Source organism: Neolamprologus multifasciatus, chromosome 7, assembly GCF_963576455.1.
Source record: "Neolamprologus multifasciatus chromosome 7, fNeoMul1.2, whole genome shotgun sequence".
In the NCBI taxonomy this organism is placed as follows: domain Eukaryota; kingdom Metazoa; phylum Chordata; class Actinopteri; order Cichliformes; family Cichlidae; genus Neolamprologus; species Neolamprologus multifasciatus.
The window spans coordinates 6,638,200-6,662,699 of record NC_140445.1 but is presented as its reverse complement, the minus strand read 5'-3'; the positions used below and the strand labels follow the sequence as shown (position 1 = coordinate 6,662,699).

General features: G+C 40.1%; 1 protein-coding gene across 3 annotated transcripts in view; it reads left to right on the top strand.

The window, feature by feature from the left end:
* Positions 1 to 24,500, top strand: part of kiaa1549la (KIAA1549-like a) — a 132,407-nt gene that overhangs the window by 36,829 nt on the left and 71,078 nt on the right. For all 3 annotated transcript variants that reach the window (XR_014874855.1, XM_085164745.1, XM_085164744.1), the window contains exons 2-6: positions 9,782 to 10,501; positions 15,098 to 15,913; positions 16,509 to 16,624; positions 20,409 to 20,631; positions 24,120 to 24,253. Coding sequence is in view for 2 of the 3 variants with exons in the window: in XM_085164745.1 (XP_085020871.1) it covers positions 9,782 to 10,501; positions 15,098 to 15,913; positions 16,509 to 16,624; positions 20,409 to 20,631; positions 24,120 to 24,253 (2,009 nt within the window). In the remaining variant the exon portion in view is untranslated. The remainder of the gene's footprint in view (positions 1 to 9,781; positions 10,502 to 15,097; positions 15,914 to 16,508; positions 16,625 to 20,408; positions 20,632 to 24,119; positions 24,254 to 24,500) is intronic.

Here is a 24,500-nt window from a genome sequence, read left to right as displayed (position 1 = left end):
CAACTAGTGCATGTAATTCCCCAGTGATCATAATTGTATTATAGATAATTCATGGCTCTTTATCTGTAAACTGTTGGCACAGTACGATAAGCCCTCATATGCATTTTCATCCTGCCAACAAAAATATTGTCTAATGTTGCCTCTTACGCCAAGCCGTGAAACTGCAGGGCACCACTGTGACACGCAGGTGGGACTCGATTTCATTTCTGTAAAACATTGTGGGTGACTGTGATCACATAGTGTAACTCTGACTAGAAGCTAGAGGCTGTCTATCAAGCAAAAAAAAAAAAAAAAGCAGAACATCACAAACATGCTCGCTTTTGCCTTCATTTATCAGCAGATATTTTCGGTGCATGAATTCCTTATCAGTGTAATTTTCTCCGTGTTTACGAAACAACAAGAGTTCATTTTGTGCTCTGTTCACTTGTGAAGTTGTTGCGTTAAATATGTTATTGTGTTTGTTGTGATAACATCATACTTCCTTATCGCTCATTCTTATTGTTACAGCCGCCGTTCAAGGTGATACACAACAGACGTCTCAGACGTCACAAATAACCAGAACACTCTCTTTCTTTATCCGTTCTAATGGTTACCCTGGTGACAGCATCCCTGTGGTTGCTGTGGAGACCCAGCAGCAGAGGAAGCCCAAGCTTGTTGTCAAGCTGAATGAGGCTGTTGATTTACTGTTACCTCAAATAGGTTTGGGCTCCTGCTTTGCTTCCTTTCATCTAACGACCGACTTTGGTATCACTTTGTTGCGCTCTTTTGAAGTGCAAGGTTGACGTCTTGTAGCAAAAGGAAGTCTAGTAAGTTTCTTTTAATGCGTGAATGTATACGATGGAATCTCTGCAGATTAACATAGAAAAATGTCTTCCATGTTGTTTTCTCTTTGTCTTTGATTTAGAGGATATCAGGTTATCAAAGCCATGTTAGGCTGAATGTGTTCTCATACAGAAGCTGAACACGGACGATTCAAAAATCGTTCTGGAAGCAGAGGTGACAAAACGGTTATTCCTTCGTTTTTCTTTCATTTTACCGCTCAGTTCAAACCATCTGACACACAGAAAAACTTGACAGGGTAAATCGTTTGCATTGACCGGTCTGAACTGACCCAAACACCCAAAATGTTTGACTTTAACAGCTGTGAGGAAATGACATTTCAGCTTGACATTTTGTGACTTTCTGTGCTCTTTCATCATAAGACCACACACACACACACACACACACACACACACACACACACACACACACACACACACACACACACAGCAAATATAAGTATATATATAAACAATTATGGAAGTAGGCCTAATAATAATAATAAGATGATTATTTAGAACAAAAAAACCCCAACAACAAATACTGGAGACCCGTCTATTTGCATGTACTGAATTCCACTTTGGCTCCACACTTTATGTTGTTGTTTTTCTACTTTTTCACATATTAATATGACCCAATAATCAAGCACCTCTCCGACTGTCAGTGTCTGTAGCTACAATCCAAGTGATCACACTTTCTTGGCTTTTGAAGTGGAATATTGGCCAGTTCCAGTCTGGCCCCTAAACCCTGTCCCTACTCATTTTCAGTCCGTTTGATGTTCACATGGAGGGTCCACAACATTAAGTGATGTTCCAGAGCAGATAGCCTTAAGTGGAAGTGGGCTATAAAGCTTTCATACCCCGATTCTGCTCTGCTGCTGGCTAACTAACCAAACTTGGGCCACATATTTACAGATATATTGCATTTATAAACACAATTATGTTTGCACGTAGTCTTTTTGCATGCCACTTCAGAACTCATGTTATTTTTATTCGTATAACAGCTAACAGCAAAGAGCAAGAAAGAAAAAATGAAGTGAGACCAAACAAACATCTGAATGAAACTGAAATAGGCTGGATCTCCTAATTTAAACTAGCTGTAAGTGAGACTGCATGGAGCTGAACACAGGGGGGTGTAGGAATTAGGGTAAGTGTGTAGTTCCAATCCATATGTAATATACGTTATATAAGGTTTGCATTTTCATTTAGAGTTTACTGGCGGAGAGGATGCCGAGGACATGAAATAATCGTAATCATGAGTAATGCTACAAAAAGTAAAAAGCAGTAGAAAAACAAGTGGAGTTATTGTTCAGGCTTTGAGCATCTCTCTGAGATTTTATTCCTTGTGTTGCTGATTGACAGCTCTTGGCCCGTATTTGGAAATGAAGTGCAATCTTACTGGGAAAAGATTAATGAATGCTGGCACAAGGACTGTAAAATGTCTGGAGTGCTGCGGGATTAAATGAGCCGGTGCTTGTGTTTTTCGATAGTTTCGATAGTGCTATTTTTCACTTTGTGTGAAGTTTATTAGTGTAGGATATTTCAGCAGTGATCAAACATCAATTTAAACTTAATCTCATATTCTCCAATGGCAGGCTTGCAGCCTTGGCAAGTCCAAAGCAGCCAGCTTATGGCGTTACACAAGTCGCATGCAGAAAGCAAGTGATAAGTTGAGGGAAACAAGAATTGTATTATATGTAGAGGGTTTCAGCATATGTACTGCTTACAGCTTTTCATAAAAACATAGAGATATTTATGTGATAGCCCATACTACTGTTTGGGCAAGGGTAGTAGGCAGCACTAATAATGTATGAATTTAGAATATTTATGAAACAAATATAAAAGGGGAAAATGTCTAAGCTACAGGTACAGTTTCCTCTTATTTGTCCTGTGTGCACAAATCTCCTGATTTTTAGAATTGATCACATGGACATGGATGCCACTACTGCAGTGCAACTATATACGTGTAGCAAGTCCATTCCCCCATGAAAATAGACCTGAATAAATGTAACCCATTCAGATATTGACAACATCTGAAATAGCAGCCGTTGCATTAATACTCACTGATAAGCTGCATTGTGTGTCTGTGTGTGTAGATATGTGTGCCCTCTTCTAATTGTTTAGTGATGCAACTTTCAGAAACCAAAAAGCTTCACCATTAGCCACGATTTTTATTGTGTGCATTAAATCCACCACTGTACTGTGTGCGGATGTAACTGCTGTTTCAGTTCAGCCAGAAAAAGACAACCAGAGTTGGAAAGAGCAATGAGGCAGTGGCAACAGATCCGATGCTAACTGGAGTTGATGTGATGCTGGGTTGCAAAGTAGGTTGCAGATGTGCAGAAAATCGTCTGTGAACTTAGGCTACGTTCACACTGCAGGCGAAAGCGCATCAAATCCGATTTTTTTTTGACCCTATGCGACCCATATCCGATCATGGTATGACAGTGTGAACGGCACAAATCTGATATTTTCTAATCCGATCTGGGTCACTTTCGTATGTGGTGCTGAATCCGATACATATCCGATGTTTCAGAAAGCGACTGCTGTGAGAACGGTCAAGTCGCATTAAATCCGTCTTTTACGTCACTGACACAAGACAGACGCCAATTATCAGCTCCGGAGAAGACATCGCGAACGCTTCCTGGCCATCCGGTGAAACTGTTGGGAAGACAACGTTGGAGAAACGTGAACATTTTATTTGTACTGTATAATCTGCAGATTCTGACAGAAATCTGCAACTATCCTTTGAAGCACCGCTCCTCTAAAACAGCAATAAGGATCATTATTAGGTTATCTACATTAACACAATAACTTAAAGCAAAAATTGGGAAACATCAAGTCCGAAGTCTTTATATTAAGGGCCATCAGTCAAACAATATTGTTTGCTCTGGGTCTAAACAGAGCGTGTTGTGTGTGACGTCTTCTTTTGCGCATGCGGCCGCTTTGAGCGTTCACACTAGAGCGCGTTTGCTGTCGCATTTTATCTGTAGTGTGAACGAGCAGACAAAAAAATCAGATTTGATCAAAAAATCGGAATTGAGCATTAAGACCTGCAGTGTGAACGTAGCCTTAGATGCCTTAAATGGTTCCTTGCATATGATCACCACATCAAATCAAATGTTTAATGATCAGCTGTATTCTGGAGGTTTCCACAGTTTGGTTTGGCTTAAAGGTGTAAATGAGGAAAAAACCACAAACAGTAAAATCCTGAGAAAAGTAGGCCTACTTCCCTGTTATCACACTCTTTAGTCGGTGTGATATTGTGCTGCACTCAGCTCACACAATGGGTAGCTGTTGTTGTCAGGCAGTTTTCTTACACTTTGGCAGCTCTTAGCAGTATTACTGAGAACACGGCACACTTTCCAAATGCTGCTGTCTCCCCTTCAGAGAATAATAAACTTCTCAGAACTGCTGCTGCATTACTTTTGTTTTGCACATACACATTATGAGAGACAGATTGTTTTAAACGCTCAAGAACCTAAATAATTGCATTATATCACATCGTTTTTTTGCATCCCGGTGGACATTTTGGGCCGTTTCTCACACAAACAGATGGAGTGTCTGGGTTGCTTCAGTGCTGTCAGATCCTGTCAAAGCAACACTCCTGGTCATACTAATATGCTGGCAGACATCACTAAAGAATTAAACTAAAGACAGCAACTCAAATATTAACATAAAAGCCACCTTTTGAGTATGATTTGATTAGTACGCCTCTTTTCATTATCACTGACTGATTTAATTTTTTCTAAATATCTATTTTTTTTTTTCTCCAACAATCTATCCAAACTGCTTTCTGTTCTTGCCTCCACACAGACAGATGGATGTCCTGAATAGTCCCAGGAAATGGTTACATGTCCATCCTGTTGGACGGCCTCACTGCGTTGGATAGAATTTATTGGCTTGAGACTACCATTACGCCCACTGAGTCTCGTACCACATCGAGTACATGAGTGCTTTGTGGTTAGAGTGGGAGTCCTGGTAGCAAGTCAAACACTTTATTTTTTAAAAGGAAAAACAATAGCATTGAGAAAAAAATCCATGATCCTCACAGTCTCGCTTTGCACAGAGACCTTGGACCTCATTCACAGCACTGTGTAGAGACAAATATGTAGATAGGTGCTAAAACCATGCAAATGCTTTAAACACCAGTCCACAAAAAAATTCAATTTTGTCCGATGAAGTTGTTCTTACTCTGCACAGAAATGTGCAACTCCCATCGGTTTGTGTATGTGCAAATGATCAAAATGTAAACACATGTGCATTGTACAAATAGTAATTCATATAGTGCCAAATGAGGGGGGGGGGGAAAGTTGCCTCAAGGCACTTTTTACTGTAAGGTAAAGATTCTAGAGTGTTCCAGAGATAAGCCCAACAATCAAATAACCCCCTATGAACAAGCGCATTGTGACGGTGAGAAGGAAGAACTTCCTTTTAGCAGGAAGAAACCTCCAGCAGAATGAAGGACCGCAGAAGGCAGTCCAGAATAAATCTGTTTCATTATCCTAAACAAAACTGTAAGAACAACACGCACACTCGTTTTGTTTGCAAATGACAAACACTTTTGCACACATATTAGTGAATTTGGCCCCTCAGCATGTTGGTTGTGAGTGTGACCTCTATTTGTCTTACATTTTAGAAATTACCTTAACTGAAAAATCCCCACCAACTGGTGAGCTTTGAAGCCTTAAACAACAAATGAATGTAAAAATACCCCTGCCAATGATCTGGATTAAATTCAGCTGAATCAGTTGTACATACACATGCTCTGAGGGCAGTTGCAAATTTGTTTTGCGTATTCAGCACATACCTGTAATTCTCTGGCAAACTGTCCAGTGTGTACCCTGCCTCTTACCCTTTGACAGCTGGGATAAGGGGATAAGCTGTTAACAAAATAAATAGACCATATTATTCAGTCCAAGCTTGATTTCCAGCAAACGAGCTAAAATAATGTACCCTACAGTAACCACCCAGTCTGGAACAACAGTAAGTAAGGTAAAGACGGATGATTTTCATTAAATGCATTTATATGATAGAGTTCACTAAACACTTAAAGTAAATATTCAGGTCATTTAAATGCTGTTTTTGCTCTGTGTTAGCTAGATATGTAAATGCACAACTGTACATGCTGGGAATACCAGATTAAAATAAAATAGACTAAATAAAAAAAATAGCTATAACTGCAAGGGTAAAGGTCATGCCAACCAATTCTTAAAATTTTGCAATAAAAATGGTAACATGTTAACATTTAGCCTTTCACCACTGCTAATTTAAGAGATAAAGATGCAATTTGCAAGCTAGTTTTTAATTACATTAAATACATTAGTATTAGCTCAGGTAGACCAACTAAAATATACACTAGATCACCAGTAATTCATTCCTTGGAAACTTTGATAATTACAACAAAGTTTCAAGTAAATATTTTAATTTGTGAAAGTGAAAATTGTCCCTCACAGCAGTGCTCAGTGCGCCTCGCTTTGAGATAAGACTTGTAACCACCCTGAGCAGCTTTTGTGCAGTCGTTGTTGATAAATGAATTTAATGTCTTTATAGAACGCCAGGCTGAATGTGACATGATGACATCTTTTGCTGAAGGTCCCGGCATTGTGAGCACATCCACTGATTGCATTGTGTATGTGAAAAACGCTCTGCCTGTTACTAACAATGCTATTTTATTTGGCCTAATGAGTTGAAACTGCAGTGTCTTCATTAGTGCGCATAATGTGACACTCTTCTGTACTGCAGGGTGATGATGTACTATGTAGTTTAGTCACATAGACAAATCTTGCCTGCAGCTCTGAGGTGGAGATCAAGACATTTCGATTTTTTTTATCCAGCATGTGTGATAATTACCTGAATGAAAACCAGCCACCAGTTGGCTGGTTGGCAGACTGAGCTGCCACACTCCCCCTCCTCAGTTTTTCTCTCCATGTTGACGACCAATTGGCTCAGTTCTGTTCTCACACTTCCTAACCACCTGTCCTGCTCAGTCAGAGCGGCAGCATGGATCAACTTTTGTTGGCCGGAAGCTTTGAGCATGGAATACAGGAGTGAGGAAGGCAAAGCCCTGACCAAAGAGATTATACCCGGATATTATCACAGGCACCTGAAAATAGCAAGCTGGAGTGGTCAGAAAGCTTGCAGTGACCTGGCAAGGTTTTACAGGTTTGTGTTGGCATCTGCAGAGATTCAGTGGGACATCGGCAGAAACGATGCCAGCTGGAAACTCGCTATCGTCAATACATAGTACGACCTAAACGGCCTGCTTTGTGCATCGTTTTCATGTGATGATTCTTATAATCTGCTAAAAGCCGAATGTTCTCACATGGACACGTTCAGTGTGTCTTTTCCAAGTAGAGAAAGCATGTCATGTCTGGACAGATCTACATTTATCCATCTTTAATCCATATTTTCTGTTCCGCCATCCACCTACCATCTATCCATCCATCCTGTCCATATTTGTTCTCAGTAGAGGTTCTTCTATCCTAGTGTTTTGTCAGAGGTCTGATGGTAGAGTCGCATATGTTGCTCTCAGCCTGAGCAGGTGGCCAACTGTTGGCGGAGAAAACGCTCAAATCACTGCTAACAGTTATGCATATGGTAAAGGCCTTCCATCCTCGACACCGTCCATCATTCATTCATTCCATGTCCATTCAAATAAACAGATTCCTGTTAGCTACTTAAAGAAACAAAAAGTTGACTATGGAAAGAAAAGAATCCTCAATAAGTATTGTGTACTTATGTTTGTACAAATTACAGTAAATTAATATGCTCTGTACCACTTTTACTTTTAAACATTATCAAGAACTATGTGCCAAATGTCAACTTTTAGGGTAGATTTACTAATCACATTCCTCTCAAGGTTATTATAGTTAACTAAAACTAAACTAATAGCTAAAGCTAGATGTGAAAAAACATTTTAGTTAAATAAAATACAAATTTAAAGGAACTCAAACAATTTTGTAAACCTATAAAACAGATTAAAATAGAATAAAAAAATCAGAGCAGAAATATCTGTTGTTTAAGAATCAGCATGTCTTTTATCCTGTCTTCCTTCTCTCACCCCAACCGGTCGCAGCAGATGGCCACGCCCCTCCCTGAGCCTGGTTCTGCCGGAGGTTTCTTCCTGTTAAAAGGGAGTTTTTCCTTCCCACTGTCGCCAAAGTGCTTGCTCATAGGGGGTCATATGATTGTTGGATTTTTTTCTGTATCTATTATTGTAGGATCTACTGTACAATATAAAGCCCCTTGAGACGACTGTTGTTGTGATTTGGTGCTGAATAAATAAAACTGAATTGAATTGTTAGTTTGTATCAAAATTGTATCAAAACTTGCCTGATGAGTTTTTGATGGACATGTTCATTCAGACTTTGGAGGTCTACAAGACTGAGACACCACTGCTTTTAATAATTTCCTTTTTTATTGTAATACCTGTACTATTTTTTAAAATTCTCACATTTACTGAAAACAATAAAGCTACCACAAAAGACTAAGCTAAAATTAAATATAAAAAAAAACTGAAACAAGAAAGGAAATTGGAAACTAAACTTAATTAAAAGCAAAGATCGCTATTGGAGCTCAGCTTGCTATAACATAAAGCAGCTGCAATATAAATTGCAGTAGCTTAACTTCCACTTTAAATGATATTTATAGTATGACATCCTTTAATGAGGAACAGATTGGTGGTAGTTAATAGTGCGGTGGTTGGAAGGCTTTCTAGCAGGTGTCCAGAGGATATACAGCAGCTAAGCTCAGAGCTAGTTCTATAAAGCTTCTCTTGCTCAGAATCACGGTCTTTTAATTAACCAATCCTCCTCAGAGACATGGGGAGCGTGGGAAGTGTGCGTCACACATGCACACTTAACACACAGGCTAAAATGAGAGTGTGCTGAAAAAAAATCTATCCAGATTTACTTCTCTTATAATCTTTTGGCTGGAAACCAAAAAAAGAAAAGAAAAAAAAAAACTCCAAAAACATGCAACATCTACCTGGATTGAGGCCAAAACCAAACCTTTTGACTTCAGAACAAATGAGCAAATGCAGTAAACCGTAACACCCACTGAGACATCCAGCAAGCCAATCAGACGGTCAGTCTTGTATTTCTTCATTGTTCATTTCCACTAAGGCAAAGGTGCCTTTGAGCCTGAATGTATTAGGCATGATGATCACCTTTCTCTGCCAAACCTTCAGGCTTTGTTGAGAAGATGAAGACAGTTTACAGAATGGAGATAAAGGCCGGAGCTAAATGCTTTGACTGAATGTATCATCTGATGTTTACCAAATGAAAAATGACGCCATAAAACTGATTACTTAAAAATAAGCCACACCAAACTTTGCCTGGAAAACGGATCATTCTCATCATTTGACTTGAGCTGAGCGCTTGTGTATGTTCTAGGAATAATAACGCCACGCGTAGCACGGCTAACCTAACAGATCAGATTAGTATCTGTGAAATCACAGCTGATTAGGATTTGCGTGTGTGTGTGTGCGTGTGTGTGTCCTAATGCACTCTGGAACATCTAAATTAATTCCCTATGCTTTATCCTCTAAAAACATAAGTGACCTACTTTAGACATTATTACTATTTTCCACAGTTGCAGTTTTAATCCCTTTGGATAAATGTGTGAGAGACAGAGGGGTAAAAAAGAGTGTGTGTGTGTGTGTGTTTGTTTTGCAGAGAGTGAGGGAGGAACTTTTATTTTTTCCCCAGTGATGAGCAAAGCAGTTAAAATCTCCTGGCATCTGGAAAGTTGTGATGGCATTATGAGGACTAATGATCTGAGGATTCCAGCTGTGTGTTTATGTGCATGGACGGGAACGTGTTACCATAAAAGTAATTGTCTAGCTTGTGGGACTGATGAGTCACAGACTGCTCACTATCGTGCTGTTGTCCAGAACTCCTAATTAAACTCTATTCTTTCTTTTTCTTTCCCCATTTCCCTCTCCATCACTCTGTTTCCAGCAGCCGAGGGAGGTCATCATGAGTCAATGAGGCAGGCTGACTTGCTTCTGGACCCCGCAGTGACTTCCAACCTCTCGGCCACCCCTGGGATTGGAGACAAAGCTGGGGCTAACAACAAGGATACAATGGATGGGCCTCACACTGGTCCTGATGCTGGGTCTGAAGCTTGGCCTGAGGCAAAAGTGTTTGCTGAAGCCAGAACAGCAGTTTGGACAGAAACAGAAGCAGGAGTGCGTGCTGAAGCGGGTGGCAAAGTCTTTACAGAGGCTGGGATTATGACAGGAACTGGTGCTTGGGCTGAAGTCGGAGCAGAATGGAGGCCCGTAGACACAGAAGGGGAAGACCTGCCGAGCATGCCTGGGGACACAGCTCCCTGGCTGGGGCAACGGAGGCTACAGACAGATGGAGAGGAAAGAAGAGAGCAGGCAGCTTTCTCATCTGTCCTAACCATGCTGGCAGAGACAGCAGAGCTGCAGGCTCCAGTGGTTGGAAAACCTTTAGGGCTGCTGTCTAAAGCTGCTTGGACCAAAAGCTCCTCTTCATCATCGGCCAAAGCCACCTCCTCCTCTACGACAAAAGCATCCTCTTTGCCTTCTTCCTCCACATCCTCCTCCTCTCCAGCTAGTACACTACAAGACAGTCACACAGCAGGATCACAGAATATATCTGTGCTTGTTGTCAACACTAACTACTCCAACAGCAACAGTAGCCCCACCATTGGTATGTAATATTTCTGCCATTTGAATATGTTTCACATTTTTACAATGATTAAGTGTTAGCAACCATAACTAGACACTGCTGACTAAAAAATATTTTTTTTCCTAAAAAGGAAAAACAAGAGAAACAGTGCAAGGAGTTGATGAAATTGTGTGTTCATCAGCATGAGTATTTTTCACTAATTAGCTTGGTTAGTAGTGGTTAGACTTCAAGTGCAACAAGGAGCAATGCAGTTTCTAGGAAACATAACTGAGATGAAGTGTACTGTCTTCATCTTCGCTTTAGTCATTTCTCCTACAAATATAATACATACAGTTAAAAAATAACTTTAGTTTAAATATATATTTTTTTCAGTTAGCATTTATTTGCATACACATCAAGATATAAGCTAAAATACAATTAGTTTGGTTTTTTTTTGTTTTTTTTTCCAATAAACTAATCGGTTGTAAGATTTTTGAATTAGCATTAAGCTAACTAGTTATAGCTAATTAGCCTGCTAGCTTAGCTTTCATCTAAAAAAATCACTGCTGTTAACAAGAAATCTGGGCCTGTTTTTGCTCCAAACACTGGTTCATGGGTTACATGCAATGCAACAGTGTCCTGTATACAAAGTATAATTCATCTGCAGTGGTTCATGCTACATAATGAAAAGTTTGGGTGGATGTTTAATACTATAGCCTGTATAGCCTGACCCTCAGGACTCTGGTATCACTTCAGTGTAGTTAAAAGAATGAAATGAAACAACCCATGCAGTCTATATAGTCTGCTTAGAGAGGCAGGAAGCATGCTATTTATACTAGCACAACAAAGCTGTTTGACCCTCTGACTCTGGCCAAACTTTAAACTAGCATAAAATAGGATCACACTGTTACCCACCCACCAACATTTAGCTCCTGGAGCTAAATGTGTGTGGAGCTGTGTGTGTGACTTGCAAATTGTCTCAGCAGTTTCTCACCTTTCTGAATAGCAAGACTCCTGAGGATTATGTGCCACTGAACGATCATGCACAACAATGTAGTATTGTATTTGGCATCCTGTGAAAAGTAATCATAAAGAGACTGCTTTAATGTGATCACCTGATTGCAGGGACTGTGGAATTTAATTGCTCCCCCTAATTGAATAATGGCATGCATTAACTCTACTTACGTCATTGCACAGAGGCCTATTGTGGCAATAATAAGTGAATAGCAAACAGTCAGCTAATTTTGCTCAGCTTTTGTTTTTTTAAGCCTGCAGCACACTTTCACACAGCGAAATCGGCTTTGATGTCATCTTTTATGAATCGTCATTCTTAACTACTCTCATCAAATTGTAATTTTCAGCATTGCTATCATCACAGCCACTTAGGCGCATCATCTTCATCATCCCATCATCGCATCATCGCCCTCACTATTTTGTCAGCAACTTTATCATAGTGTCATCATCTTCATCATCATCAGCATCCTTCATGTCCTGTCCCATTTCATCACCTTCATATCTCCCCTGCTTCCTGTCATGCCATCATCATCTATAACGCTGACATCAGCAAGGTAAATCCTTCACATATATTTTAGCTTCTGATCAACGAGGGAGCAGAAAGCTAATATCCTGTTGCTCAGTGTTTTGTGTCACATAACAAGCACAATATTTGAAGTCGTCAGGTGTTGATAAGAATGAATCCACAGCTTGGTCTGAAAAGGTTCATTGATCGCCTGGCTCTTGTTTACTTTAGCTTCCTCTACACTCATCAATATGCGTCTCGCATCAGTATGTAGATGGATTAAACAAACCCCTTTCATTAAAATGCCTCTCTGGTTCACATTTTGTAATTGGCTTTCTATTTCCCATTCAAAGTTGAAACTATCATGCAGTCCATCTAAGTGCTTTCAATTGGACAAAAACCTCATCTTCCTCATTCATGAGAAAAGTGAAAACTGAGTCTTGCTGGTTTGCTATTATCAGGCAACTGGTTCCTTTGCATCACTTTATTTAGGTTTAAATACCCCTATGGCAGTGCTTTAATGAGGATTTAAGAGACATTGCTCTAAACTTGGTTGCTCAGGGGTCTTTGTATATATATATATATATATATATTAGGGGTGCAACGATACTCGTATCGATATCGAACCGTTCGATACAGTGCTTTCGGTTCGGTACGCATATGTATCGAACGATACAACATTTTTAATGTTTTTTATCAACTTTCCTTCTGATGATGCTGTCTGTGTTGAGCGCTCAGTGGATCTGCGCTCGACAGTGCAGCCTAGGCGGAGTAGTCGAACACAGATTCACTGAGCGCAGGGCAAGCTAGCGAGACAGAAGCTAGGCTAGTTGCAACATGGCAAATTGAACCTCCCCCACCCTCATTCAGATCTGGCGTTTGGAACTATTTTGGTTTTCATGTGATGTATGACCCTGAAGGTAAGCCTGTCATGGACAAAAGTAAAACAGTATGTTGGATGTGCCAGCAATGCTCAATTGGTGGGAACTAGTGTGTTAGCGCAGTTAGCTCGTTAATGTGTTGACGTCTTCCAGCCCCACTCATGAGGTGATCCGCGGTAGCTCGTTAACGGAGATTTGCCGTGTTGTGACGTTAATGTCATTTCAGATTTACGCTGACAGCACTAGTGGGAACACAACCAATATGACTGCACATTTACTCCGACATCATCCTAGTGCAAAGACAAGTGGAAGCAGAGAAAAACAACAAGCAGCATGCTACAAACTTTACCCGAGTCATTTAGACAGCCGTTAGCACACGATTCTCCTTATGGGGACCTGATATGTTTAATATGCTGCTGAGAATATAGCCCAGAAGAAGCGTATAGTATAGCTTTTATTTTGGAAAGAGACATTTCTCCATAATAAACTCTCTTTTCCAAAGATGAGTGATTCCTCAATCAGATACAGGGCTCGCAAAATCGCTAGCCCGACGGGGCTTTTTTCCAGTCGGGCTACCAAAATCTATCTCTGCCCTGCCCGTCGGCCTATCCTAGGAAGGAAAAATATATGTCAATGCTTTTGCATTCTTTTGGAAATGTAGCTGGGTAATTATGTCATTGGCATCGGCCACTGTCAATATGTGACATACTGAAATCGCGTTTGAATTTGCGCTTGTTTTTTGCTTTCACTTTGCAATCGCGTGAACTGTGTATAGAGAGCGACAGTACTGATTGGTGAGTGATGATAATTTGCGCACCAATTCCTCTGACATCGTCTTATCAATCGTTAGCTTACTATGCAAACATGACAAGTGAAATCTCCCGCAGCTTAAACATGTGAGAGGTTGATCGCGCAGAGAATCGCTGAGCGTTATGTTAGTGCGTGTGTAAAAGCAGCAGGATATATATTTTAGTTCTGCTGAGCCAAATAAGACAGGTCAGCGTGAAGAAGTGACAGCCAAAGAAAAGCTTACCACAAAACGGAAAGGTTATGACAAATCAGACTATAAGGAAAAAAGAAAGTGCAGCTTTATGGTTTCATGGACAAAAGAATTTCTGTGGCTGCAATATGACGAGCTAAATAACCAGGGCTGCACATAAGTGGTCCGCAGGTGCGCATTCGCTGTCAAAATAAAAACCCGCACAAGATAAGAAGTTGCAACGCGTGTTTGCGTACATAAGATTTTCAGGAGGACAGACATTTGTTTAGAACTCTTAAAGATGTCGAAGAAGCTCCTTTAAGCAGTTACTGTGATGTTCCTCCACCTCCAAAGAAATGTCAGAAGGAGTCCGAACCACAAAAGAAGCGCGTATTCTCTGAAAAGTGGTTGCAGGAGGTGAGCTGGCTTCAAACAAATGATGAACGCACAGAGATGTGGTGCAGAATGTGCCGTGAAAATTTAATAAATGACAAATTAATAAAAAGGCATGAACATTTTTTTTGTATCGAAAAAATATCGAACCGTGACACCAAAGTATCGAACCGAACCGAACCGTGAATTTTGTGTATCGTTGCACCCCTAATATATATATATAGGTGTGGTATGAGTAGGTTAAAACTGTGTTTACACTTTTTAAGAGTCAAATATTACAGATTCAGGTCAAAGACAAGTGTAGCTGCATTAGTGTTTGCTATCAGCCTGTAGTCTCTTATGTTGTATATTGCATACGCTGTATGTAGGTCAGCAGATGATATAAAATACCAAAAATAGCACCAATACTTTCAAGTGTCTTATCTTTCTGCAGTTCATGTTTGACCTGATATAAGATGTATGGTTCATTCAGGACCACTATAATCAACAGATGAGCGATACTTCTGTATGCAGCACACTGGCATTGTTTATGGACCTCTCCATCCTTTGCTGTGCACACATGGGAAAACTGTAGTGGGGGCGGGCAAAAGCAAGACCCCCAAACAGAACAAAGCAGGCATCACTGACGTCAGACACAGCATTCATTTAAGTTATACCGTGTAAGGAAGTGCTGAAGTGGTGGGTCACAAAGTGGCTTGCAGATCTGTAGCAATTGTTGCAGCTTGAATTGTGTACCCTGTTTGAGATGAACTAACTGAACTAATGCTGTGCTCCATTTAAATCTGAAAAAAGGCTGAGTAGTTTTTATATTCAGAGTCTCTGGAAATCCTTTATTATGACTGATTTTCATGTTTTCTGCCCTACAGAGGACTCAGTGAGCAGCCTGCCGGCCTGGGATCTCCCTACAGTCCCCGAATCACTCCTGTCCACAGTGGGTGACCATGATGTCACACTTCCTGCCAATGTCACCAGCCCTTTCTCCACCCACCAGTGGAACACCACCGCACCTGTGCGCACCAGAAACGCCTCACGGCGTCCGACCACCACAACGACCACCACCACCATAAAGATGCCTCTGTCTCCCACTACCAGCTCAACTTTACCATTCCCCACAACTGCAAGAGCACAAACACCACCAGAATCCAGCACGGCTACACACATCACAAGCCAGGACACTGTGACCAATGACAGTCTTCAGCTGACAACAGTAACTACAACAACACCCTTAACGACCACTCTTACTGTGACCACCAATGATGTGACGAATCAGGCAGCAACCACTGGGAGCGATGCAACGTTATCGCCAAATACCAGTGCTGCACCCACTACGCAGCAAACAACAAGCATCAGACTTACCACAACAACTCAACCTGCAACCACTACAACAACCACACCTGCCCCGACTACTGCTTCTACTACTACTCTTCCCCCGACTACTACCACCAGCACCACCACCACAACTACTACTACTACCACTACCACCCCTGAGCCCACTACTACTACCACCATGGCTACCACGACTACTACAGCTCCCACTACTACTACTTCTACCACAACAACAACAAAGGCGCCTGCTACCACTGTGTTCATCCAGACTACTCCACCTCCTCCTCCATCTAGTACCAGTGCAGAGGAAAGTCCTCTGCCATGCAACATTACTGAAAAGTTTTGGGTTAGAACAGGTAAGAAACCAAAACATCACTGGTAAGATAGTGATAATGATGAATTTCTTAACATTTATAGAAACTGTGTGAAAGATAAGGAAGAATAAGTAAAGCTACTAAGATGAATGGCTCGGACATCAGAGAGCTCTCATAAAAAATAATCTAGGTACTGCATGTCCTCTAAATTACATAAAGTACACTCAGTGTTAAGTCCAGAAAAAAAAACGATTACAAAGTAATAATGAATGCACACGAAATGCCGCATTTGAGAGTCAGGCAGAAAGTGCCTATTATGTGGCCAACATGTCAGTAGAGGTGCACAAATTAATTAAACTTGGATAAAAGTAAGTGCAGCCTTTCCCCATTAACAAATATAAAAAGCCACACATCACACATTAGTGAGCCTTTGATTGCATATAGCAGCGATGCTGTGGTTTTATAAAGCTTTTAATAGTACTTGAGCTTGTTCATGATATATAAGTAAGTATACTTTAAGTTTACAGCAGAAGCAGTGCTGGTAGATTTATTAAAGCATAAAAATTATGTAAATGTGCACATATGAAGACATAGTGCACGGTGATTGAGAACTAATTACCTTTTTTCATCTTCACAGTGTTATCTATTGAGCTGCGCAGGAACCGCTTAGACCTCATACTGAAACATCACCTCTCCAAAGGTCTGAGTCATGCCTTGCAGAGAGCCCTGAATGACTCCACTGTTTATGCACAGGTCAGTGTTTCTTCATCATCTTCTTCTTCTTCTTTTTCTATAAGCTCCGCTCACTGGTTTTTCATGTATGACATGTCTGAGGGTAGCAACACGGTGGGGAGGTATGCAGGAGTGAGAAATTGGTTCAAGGTGGGGTGGGAATACATCGGGGATCTGTTCCAAGCCCCCTCTTGTCTGCAGTGGTAATGGACAGGTTGATAGAGGAGGACAGAGAGCTCTATAATGTTTGCAGATGACATTATGATCTGCAGTGAAAGTAGGAATCAGGTGGCAGAGAGCCAGGGGAGGTGGCGGTATGCTCTGGAGAGAAGAGGAATGAAAGTCATTAGAAGCAAGACAGAATACATGTGTGTGAACGAGAGGAAGATAGATGTTACAATGAATATATGAAGTGAAGAATAGAGTGGAGGCAGGGCGGAGTCGATGAAGATGAGTGTCAGCAGTGATAAAGATAGCAGAAAGAGTGAAGGAGAAGCTTGACAAGATGCTGGTGATGCATGCTATGATGTATGCTTCGGAGACTGTGGCACGAACGAAAAGACAGGAGTTCAAACTGGAGATGAGATCGTTTGGAGGTGTGCAGAGGAGAGAAAGTGGGTATTCTGGGCAAATGATGTTGAAAGGGTGTCCTGCCAGACAGGAGGAGAAGAGAAAGAGCACAGACAAAATTAATGGATGTAGTGAAGGATAAGGTGAGATGGAGGCAGACGATCTGTCGTGGTGTTTCCTAAAGGGACTGAAAAGAACCAACTGTGTGCTTTCAGTCCCCTCCTAAAAGCTCAAACTCCCTTGACGTTTAGTTCAGCTTCATTCAAGGTGACCGAAGAGGCTGCGCTTTTTTTTCTTTTTGCCATTACTGTAACCACAGACCTCTGTTTGTGTAATAAGGGTTTAAAAGAAAAAGTCAATAATGGCAAGGCATTTGGTAAATTATTACTGGTAAAGATCAAAAACATAATAAAAATCATAAAAACAATGATGTTGGGTTACTTCCTGTAATCCCTGGTTCTCTGATAGTAAAGTAAAGGGTTTCACTGTGGGAATCGTCATGGTGTGGCCAACTACGGAAGCTCCAATGACATCGTGTCTCTCTATGACGAACCTGTGCTCAGAGCTCCGCCCCCTCATACTAACACAGCTGACCAGCCCATAACTACCAAACACTGTACATAAAAGATGGACATATATAGCGTAACATCACCCACTGTTTTCTGGACATTTTGAAGCATCAAACATCTGTTTTGGAGCCAGTAGTGATCAGAGGGTGCTAAGCTAGCAGCTAACACTAGTATGCTCAACTAATAATTTGTATTTCGAGCAATTCACAATAATTAATTATTGCTAATTAGATCAGAAAGATCAGACCACAGCAGCAATGGATAAGTGGCTAGAAGACACATGTCAGAAGCAAATAAAATGGCTATTAAGGCTAATAAAGTTTTTTGCATACACATTATTAATCTTCTTTAAACTCATCTGTTTAAAATTGCTTATGTTTAAACCTCTGTATGCTCTTAACTTTTATCTGTTATTTTTATTATTGTGTATATTTTCAGTGTTTGTGTTTTTATCTGTTGTACAGTGTCCTTGGGTGCTTTGAAAGGCGCTATTTTTAAATAAAATGTATTGTTATTATTATTATTATTATTATTATTCTACTTCTAGTGCATTTAATACTGCAGAAGAAATTTTGTAGATCTATAAATTATATTTAAAAGGACCACGCCGCAATGCTGCAGTCAAATCTTTTTGTTGCGTTTCTGTTTTGCCATGATTTTTGCTCTTCACGTGTGCTCAGATATTCTATATGTGAGTGTGTCATCAGTTTACAATACTTTTCATCACATGCTCCTCCTCATTCACTTCATAAGGACTCGCATGAAGGGTGCTAGAGAGGTGACTAATGCAGACTGTGGTTCAGTCTGAATTGTTATGACCTGCTGAATAGCGTGGCAGTTTACTCAGAGAGGTTATTACGCACCCTTGTACTGTCTCTCTCTCTCTCACATGCGCTACAATGTAAAACAAATTAAGAATGAGCTATTACGTTGTTTTTTTTTCATTCACACAATTTTCCCATTCTGCTGTTTTTTTTCTGTTCTGACTTTTGTTTCCTTTGCATATTCCTCAGTGTTTACATTTCTCATATTGCTCCCTTTCTCCGTCTCCCTCCAATATGATTGTTCCCTGGGTTTAAGTCGATAGATTTTCTGCCAACCTGTCTGTCTCACTTGTCTGTCTGTACGCCTGTTGGGCCTGCCCGGCTCTGTCTGTCCACCTGCCTCCCTTCATCTTGCTGTCTGTCTGTCTTCATCTTTTTTTTTTTCCTTCTATTTTTATCCAGTTGTTTGTGAGCTCACGCTGGAGTGACTCAGTATCTCAAAGCTGCAGTCCACTTTCATCTAACCCTCCTGCAACACACACACACAACCTCAATCTCCCGAGTTTTCATCCTATCCATCAGATAGCGTAAGCTATTATTTGGCAGTCAGGATCAGTCCTTTGACAATAGCAACAACAAGAGGAAGGAAACAGATCTTTAAAAGCAGTGATACGCAGGCAAAATATTGCTTCAGCGTGGGCAGGGATTGTCAAACAGCATGAAATTAACTTTCAGGTTACATTTAACATGTTGTGTCATTGAACCATGTCTTTTAACATAATTGCTTTTTCAGCTACTGTACTGGAATCTCCATAAACGAGTCATTAATAGTTTGTGTGCTTCTTTAGTAAATAGGTGGACAAAACAAAGAATACAAGCTAACAAGCTGACAGTTACAGAGTGCTTATGGTTAGAAGATTGCGTCACAGGATCGAGTTGACTTTCACTTGTTTTCCTTGTAGCCAGGAAACCAGCCGTAGCATGGGAGGACATGAGGGCAACCAGTCTGTTCCTGCAACTGCACATAATATCTGCAAGAAATACTTTGACTTTCCCACTCTTCTTCATTTTAGCCCTTAAAATGAGAGCTTCAAAAGCTCTTTTTTGTTTTCTAATGATATGCAAAACCCAAAGGTAGGGTGCTGGAATAAAGGAATGCGTTGCTGAGTATAATTAAAAACTAAAGAAGAAACTGGGGCTAAAGCTTTGACGAGAACTTAAAACAGAAAAGGGCTTAAACAAAGATGGCAGGTAGCTATAGTTTGAAAAACTGTGTGAACTTTCTTTCGTTTCTGTTTGCATGGAGAGTGGAGGGGATAAGAGTAGGAGAGAAGGTTAATGAGATACAGTTTCACTAAGAAGGATGTGTTATTTTCGAGAAATGGACTAGCCGGGGAAGGAGGGAGAGGAAAAAGAAGGATGAAGAAAGAGGAAGACGCCATAGTAACACAAGCTACAGCAGCTCAGTGTGGTTGAAGGTAGAGGAAAGTAGGCGGTGTATAGTTCCAGAAATACAAGCCTTGACTCACCGCCGATTGTTGTCTGTGTGTGTTTTTCCGGGACACGGTTAGTCAGATTCATGACTGGTGAGGGCTCAAGCTATAAAATTCCCTTGAGTCAGATTTGACTTAAAAAAAATGCCAGGATTATAAGTATTCATAGTCTGATACATTTATATTTGAAGCCCATCGCTTGAGAACAACATGTATCAGACCTGGTAGAGCTGATTTCTGCTCTGATATGGTTTCTGCAGTTCTTTGCAGTGTGTGTGCTTTAAAATGAGGACACAAATCCACTAGGTAAACAATGCTTTAAAGACAGTCTGCCTTGAAATACAGATATAAATGTAGTCTAAAAAACAAACTCCAACCTGTATTGTTCTCCTCTGCGTCTCTGTCACAGGTGGAACATGATGACTGCAGCCCCCACAACGTGACGCTGGGATACTACGTGACCAACGGGAAAACCGTCTACATTTCCGCCATGGTTGTCAGAGCCCTGAATGTTTACGGTTTTGACAAGCTGCTGTCGGACATCAGGCAGCACATGCCATTGGTTAAGGCGGTTCTGGTTCCCGTGGCAACCTGGGTGCCTGCTCCAAATATTCACCTGCAGCTGAAAACAGGTGATGAAAGCAAACGAAAAAAATGAGATATGAGGGAGCAGCTTTACTCAAGAGGCTCTCACAGCACCAGCTTGATTAGGATCTGGCGATGGAGGTGGAGTATGAGAGGGAGCAGAAGTTAAAGATGTATAGAGAAAGGGAGGGAGGAAGACACAGAGGAAGAGTAGAGCTGAGTCAAAATTAGAAAATTTCGATTACATGTCTGCTCTCCTTTACTCTTCTCTGATACCCTAAATCCCATACAAACTTCCACGACTGCAGGGCAAAGGCAAATTGCTCCATTCATTTAGACAGCCTGGTAAGCCTCTTAAAAAAACACACTTCAGCATGCCCACCCAGACACACATCGAAACCTCATGGGAGCAAAAGTAGGACAATGAATGCAATTATTGAATTGTTAGTTAAAATATACATGCACAGATTAGATTTCCTTAAAAAATAAGTAATTCTGTAGAATTTGGTAGCTTTTGTATTGGTATCACTAATTATATTATTCATTTCGGTTCAGTTGTATTTATATAGCAGCACTGCATAACAGCAGGCACCTTTACCCACTTGAAGTTGTAAAGTTAAGACCCTCCAAAGTCAGATGATTTCTTATTAGCAAGCATATGGCAAAAGTGGTAAGGATGAACTCTCAGCATAATTAAGGAACTGTACAGGGTCACTGAATCCAGCCTAACTGTAAGCTTTGTAGCCTCATTTTATAAGCAGAAGGAGCGTCTGTCTCCCGAATCCAAACTGGGAGCTGGTTCCACTGGAAACCCCAAGAATCACAAGTAAGAGAGCAAAGTGCTCTATTGGGATAACGTGATATTATGAGGTCTTTAAGAAATGATGGGGCCCGATCATCAAGAAGCATTTTAAATTCAGCTCCGGTTTTATGGAACTAATGAAGAGAAGCTAATAAGAGAGAGATTTATTTCTCCCAAGAAAAGAAGGCAAGACAATTTACTGTCTATAATTAATCCTTTTCTTAAACTTGCATTCATGAAAAAGAAACATATTAATAACGGGGAGGATAAGAATAATGATCACCTCTGAAACTCTCTTCATTTCGCTGAAGTAATATTGTTTCACGGGCTGAAAGTGGTAGTTGTTAATGGGCAGAGAAGGCATTTTTCCATGTAATCCCCCTGCCATAGAAACGAAAAAAATACCAATCATGTTATTGCAGTTTTTTCCTAACCTTTGTGTACAGTGATACGTATCTCTGTACATTTTATACAAATCTCTGTGCATTTTTTATCTGTGCATACATTTTTTGGTATGTATGCCACATCTTTTTGTTCCTTTCTAATTAATAAAATTATGTGCAAAAATGTGCAAAAATCCTTGGAAACAAGCTCCCACTGAACGTCCGTAAAATGCCTTTTTTTTTTAATATATATATATATATATATATATATATATATATATATATATATTTTATTAGTTTTTCTGTTTTCACAAATAGTACATAATTACATAACATAATAAAGTGTACAATTCAGAACCAAAAATAAATAAAAAACAAATAAACAAAACAAAAACAAACAGACTGATAACTAAGCACAGAACACCAGCTCAGTTCCATCTAAAAAATAAATAAATAAATAAATAAAGAGAGAATACAATACAGTACAATACCTGTGGTCCCAGTAGTACGTTGCAGTTTGAACACTCAAGAGAATCCTTGTAACATAATATCAGAAACATCAGGTTCCACATAATTCAAATATGGTTCCCACACCTTAAAGAATTGATCTATTTTTGAGTGCAGTATACATGTAAGATATTTCAGTGGCACTAGATCCAACACTACTCTTTGCCAACCTTGAATAGTTGGTGCTTTTTCATAAATCCATTGGAGTAGTATATTCTTCCTTGCCGCATAGGAGAGAACACAGTACAATCTCCTATTATTCTTGGATATTAAAATGCCTTTTAGTTATGGTTTTGCTTTAAAAATGTTTTTAATGTTAATTACAACTTTGACTGCTATTTATCTAATGTACACTTTTGCATTAGCGACTAATTAGATGTAAAACATTTTCTCAGCCGTCTCATCAGACACAGTTTCAGTTAAAGCTACTTATTCTGTATTTCATGACTGTAAATGGCCAAACTGGTCAGAGCTTTGTAAGAATTATTTATTTAAGATATGATTTCTTTTATATACTAAGATGAGTGTGTTAATGAAAACCATTATGACTATTCAGTGTATTTAGTGTATGTTCATGAACCCTACATAGTGGCTTTAAGCGACTGAGAACATCTATTTTTTGGCTTTCACGTTTTCTGTAAAAACAACTACAGCTCTCTGCCAATTCCCACACTTTAACACTTGTAGTGATGTTTGCTGTGTTTGTTGTATCTACTCCTGGATGTGAAGTAGGCACTTGAAGCAGAAATTAAAACCCATTTCTGTGTTGTACAGCTTTAATCCATAAATGTATAGTATATGCCAATTTAGCAGCCACAGATGCATTTACATAAGATTACCAACTGGGTCAGCAGTGTTTGCGCCTGCACAGTGTTGCAGGCTAAGACACCAGTGAATGATGTAGTGTTTTTCTTTCTCTTTTTGAGAGATGTAGCCCGCACTCATAAGCATCACAGCATTTGAATTTAGGTCAGAATATTTTTCCACCTCTCCTATCCCAGTGGCTACAGAGCTTTTTTTTTTAAACAGCAAAGAAAGACAAGAGTGCAAGGCGAGAACAGAGGGCGACAACATTAATAACATCTGCTGTAATCTGATAGACTCAATATTTCTTACCCTGTGCCTCCTCGGTGCAGGACTGTGTGACGCTAACATAGAAATACTCTTTTCAGTTGTTCTAATTCTAGATAGTGACGATAATCCTCTTTCTGTGTCTCGCTGCTTAGGTTTATTGATCACACAGACATTTATATAGGGCACTAATACCTAAACCACAGCCCCAGATACAGATTCTAGATGCAGCGTGATGAAGTGGATTGCTGAAGAGTTTTTAAATAATTTCTCTTTCCATGATTCTTGCGGTGCAGCAATTCAATTTGTAGCTACAACATTGCCATGACAACAGATTAAAGTCTAAATGATAGTCTGTTATTTGAAGAGCCAGATTTTGGAGCATTGTACCTGAATACGTAGGTTTCTGCTAAAGAAATCACCAGAGTATGGCATTAGAGGGACTGGACACAAGGTTGCCACCCATAAATCAGTTATAATAAATATGAATGTGTCTGACTTTCAAACTAAAGAGTTTTTGTTCAATAATTGGTTTATTTTATCCTTTTAATGACGAGAGCAAAATGTAATACACTTGATTGATAGAGGAGTAAAAAAGCTAGCTATAGGCCCCCAGGCTCCTGGGCCATTTCTCTGTCTCATCCTGCTGAGCTAACTGCCCATAAAGTGAAAAATTTTAAAGCGTCTTACCACCGGTTCATGAAAAAAAAGGTAGGTTTTTAAAACTGCAGCCTATAAATAATGTTGTTGTTTTTTATGCTTTGTTTTCCAGTGTTGAGGTTTGTTGGCCCGACAGACAACATCTACTCCTGCAGTTTTGTCCAGATGTTGGAGCAGAGGCTGGAGAACGCCTTTGATGAAGCTCAGGACAAAGTGCTGGAGACCTACAACACACTCACTGTTGAGGTGCTGCGTGAGGCGTTTTTTATTAGAAAAAACAGACGGACAAATAAGCAGTATTTGCATGCTGCATGCTGAGAAGGTTTACATGAATAATAAAGTCAAATTCTCGTCACCTACCAGAAAACAAGCTTTCTTGATTGTATCCACTCTGTATCTAGTCCGAATACCTTATTTCAGGTGTGTTTCTTGTGTTTTCTGTGGTATTTACCTGGTATTTTTACTGTTAAAAGGTCAGACAGTTTTGCAGCAA